The sequence below is a fragment of the Garra rufa genome, chromosome 8 (genome assembly GCF_049309525.1).
Source record: "Garra rufa chromosome 8, GarRuf1.0, whole genome shotgun sequence".
Classification (NCBI taxonomy): Eukaryota; Metazoa; Chordata; class Actinopteri; order Cypriniformes; family Cyprinidae; genus Garra; species Garra rufa.
In genome coordinates this window covers 7,754,993-7,758,761 of record NC_133368.1, presented here as the reverse complement: position 1 = coordinate 7,758,761, position 3,769 = coordinate 7,754,993, and the positions used below count along the sequence as shown (strand labels likewise).

The 3,769-nt window shown below is 37.7% G+C and overlaps 1 protein-coding gene across 2 annotated transcripts in view; it reads left to right on the top strand.

Annotated features, from left to right (window-relative positions):
• Positions 1-3,769, top strand: part of fhl2a (four and a half LIM domains 2a) — a 13,897-nt gene extending 10,128 nt beyond the window's left edge. For both annotated transcript variants that reach the window (XM_073845561.1, XM_073845560.1), the window contains exons 4-6: positions 665-834; positions 2,799-2,985; positions 3,199-3,769. In XM_073845561.1, the coding sequence (XP_073701662.1) occupies positions 665-834; positions 2,799-2,985; positions 3,199-3,350 (509 nt within the window). In that variant the 3' untranslated portion in view covers positions 3,351-3,769. The remainder of the gene's footprint in view (positions 1-664; positions 835-2,798; positions 2,986-3,198) is intronic.

The following is a 3,769-nucleotide window of genomic DNA, read 5'->3' as shown; positions in this document are numbered from 1 at the left end:
CATTTGTGCAAACAAGATAAGCAGAAAAAAGACAAATGAAATAAGTCCACGTTGGACGAATAATGCCTGAAGTTTGGGTCAAAGTTTTTTTTTATTTTATTTTTTTATCATAAATTCATAAATTTATTTACATTCTACCTTAAAATAAATAATATAACTAAAATGTGTATTTGTCCACACACACACACACACTACTATTTCAAAGATTTTCTTAAGAAATAAATACTTTTACTGAAGGGTGTATTAAATTGCTAAAAAGTTAATCACATTTATAATGTCTTCATATAAAAATCTATTTTTAATAGATGCTGTTCTTTTGAACTTTATTTCCATCAAAGATCAGAAAGAAATATTATTATTTAAAAATATTAAACATTGATAATAACAGGAAGGGCTTCTTGAGCATCAAATCAGCATATTAGAACTGGATTAATATTAGAATTGGATATGATTATGAGGGCATAGAAAGTATCTGATTATCTAGTGTAACATGACCAGATATTTTGGAAAATGACATATATCTACCAACTTTCTTCCATCTTTCATTATAGTTTCATAATATGTTCCTTAAGTGTTATGAATCTCAGTATTGTCTTAACATGCTTCACTTCATTAGCAGACTGTTGTTGTATTTGGGATAAGATGGCTCTCTTCTCTCCCTCAGGCTCCAGGAAGATGGAGCATAAAGGAAACAGCTGGCATGAGACCTGCTTTACCTGCCAGCGCTGCCAGCAGCCAATTGGCACCAAGAGCTTCATCCCCAAAGACAACCATAACTACTGCGTGCCCTGCTATGAAAAGCAGTTTGCCATGCAGTGCGTTCACTGCAAGAAGGTAAAGTGCACAGTTGAAGTAACCTACGAACTACAACAAACTAGGCTACAGGAAATACACATTAAACTTTTTAAAGGGACAGTTCACACAAAATGAAAAGTCTGTTATTAATTACTCACCCTCATTCAGGGTCAGAAAGTTTTCACATTTCATCTAAAATATCTTAATTTGTGTTCTAAAGATGAACGAAGATCTTACAGGTTTGGAACGACATGAGGGTGACCAATTAATGATGGAATTTTCATTTTTGGGTGAACCCTTTAAGACTCCAGTCAACTATAAGTGAAATACAGAGTTCCACGCAGTCACAATATCAAGCTATTCTATGCATACGGATAATCTGTATACTTCAGAAATTGTAGGGAAGTAGGCCTACAGGTGCATCTCAGTAAATTAGAATGTTGTGGAAAAGTTAATTTATTTCAGTAATTCAACTCAAATGGTGAAACTTGTGTGTTAAATAAATTCAATGCACACAAACTGAAGTAGTTTAAGTTTTTGGTTCTTTTAATTGTGATGATTTGGCTCACATTTAACAAAAACCCACCAATTCACTATCTTAACAAATTAGAATATGGTGACATGCCAATCAGCTAATCAACTCAAAACATCTGCAAAGGTTTCCTGAGCCTTCAAAATGGTCTGTCAGTTTGGTTCACTAGGCTACACAATCATGGGGAAGACTGCTGATCTGACAGTGGTCCAGAAGACAATCATGACACTCTTCACAAGGAGGGTAAGCCACAAACATTCATTGCCAAAGAAGCTGGCTGTTCACAGAGTGCTGTATCCAAGCATGTTAACAAAAAGTTGAGTGGAAGGAAAAAGTGTGGAAGAAAAAGATGCACAACCAACTGAGAGAACCACAGCCTTAAGAGACTTGTCAAGCAAAATTGATTCAAGAATTTGGGTGAACTTCACAAGGAATGGACTGAGGCTGGGGTCAAGGCATCAAGAGCCACCACACACAGACGTGTCAATGAATTTGGCTACAGTTGTCGCATTCCTCTTGTTAAGCCACTCCTGAACCACAGACAATGTCAGAGGCATCTTACCTGGGCTAAGAAATGAGAAGATGCTAAGAAGAAATGGAGTGTTGCCCAGTGGTCCAAAGTCCTCTTTTCAGATGAGAGCAAGTTTTGTATTTTATTTGGAAACCAAGGTCCTAGAGTCTGGAGAAAGGGTGGAGAATCTCATCGCCCAAGTTGCTTGAAGTCCAGTGTTAAGTTTCCACAGTCTGTGATGATTTGGGGTGCAATGTCATCTGCTGGTGTTGGTCCGCTGTGTTTTTTGAAAGCCAAAGTCACTGCACCTGTTTACCAAGAAATTTTAAAGCACTTCATGCTTCCTTCTGCTGACCAGCTTTTTAAAGATGCTGATTTCATTTTCCAGCAGGAGAAACACACTGCCAAAAGCACCAAAAGTTGGTTAAATGACCATGGTGTTGGTGTGCTTGACTGGCCAGCAAATTCACCAGACCTGAACCCCATAGTTTGTCAAGAGAAAAATGAGAAACAAGAGACCAAAAAATGCAGATGAGCTGAAGGCCACTGTCAAAGAAACCTGGGCTTCCATACCACCTCAGTGCCACAGACTGATCACCTCCATGCCACGCCGAATTGAGGCAGTAATACCAAGTATTGTATACAGTACATGAATATACTTTCCAGAAGGCCAACAATTCACTACATTTTTTATTGGTCTTATGAAGTATTCTAATTTGTTGAGATAGTGAATTGGTGGGTTTTTTGTTAAATGTGAGCCAAATCACCACAATTAAAAGAATCAAAGACTTGAACTACTTCAGTCTTTGTGCATTGAATTTATTTCATACACTAGTTTGACAGTTTGAGTTGAATTACTGAAATAAATGAACTTTTCCACAGCATTCTAATTTATTGAGATGCACCTGTATGTTATTTTGATCATAGTCAATGTCTTCATCTCCTTCCTTCTGTGTGTAGCCCATCACCACTGGCGGTGTGACATACCATGACCAGCCGTGGCACAAGGACTGTTTCCTGTGCACTGGCTGTAAGCAGCAGTTGTCTGGACAACGCTTCACCTCTCGTGATGACTTTGCCTACTGCCTTAACTGCTTCTGCAACTTGTATGCCAAGAAATGTGCCTCCTGCACCACCCCCATCAGTGGTACGTACAAACAGAGCTACAAATAGAAATAGCTTGAAAATAGATAATTCACCCAATACCCATTTACTCACCCTCAATCCATCCTAGGTATATATGACTTTCTTCTTTCAGGTGAATACAATCAGTTATATTAAAAATGTCATGGCTCCTCCAAGCTTTATAATGGCAGTGACATTTCTTTATAAATCCTTATTTTATACCTCTAATTCATAGGACTCGGAGGAAGCAAGTACATCTCCTTTGAGGAGCGCCAGTGGCACAACGACTGTTTCAACTGCAAAAAGTGTGCGGTGTCTCTGGTGGGCAGAGGTTTCCTCACCGAGAGAGATGACATCCTGTGTCCCGAGTGTGGCAAAGACATTTAAAAGCGTGCATAGACAAATTTAAGCATGCATGACACTTATAATGTTAAACCACAGTTTTGGCAAAGCATGAAACAGTGTGAGAAATGAAAACATTTAGGTACTCCATGGAAACATAGTAAACATGGTTGTAGTGAAGATTCTAATATGTATGCATAGCAAGAGGCAGATCTTTATTCAGGAGAGTTATTTGAGCTTGATTTAACTTGAAGATTGAGGAAAGAATCGATTCTAAAGATTAAATGTGAGGATGATAACTATTATTATCCGTTTTAAATGTCTAACCGGCTCTCTGATGTGTTGCATAACCCATGTCTTAACTTGCAAAAACGTATTTTTGCTTTTTTGTGTATCTAACAGTTAAGGATGAGTTCTAAATAAAGTACATTTAATGCAATATCAATAAAGCTAATTAAAACAAA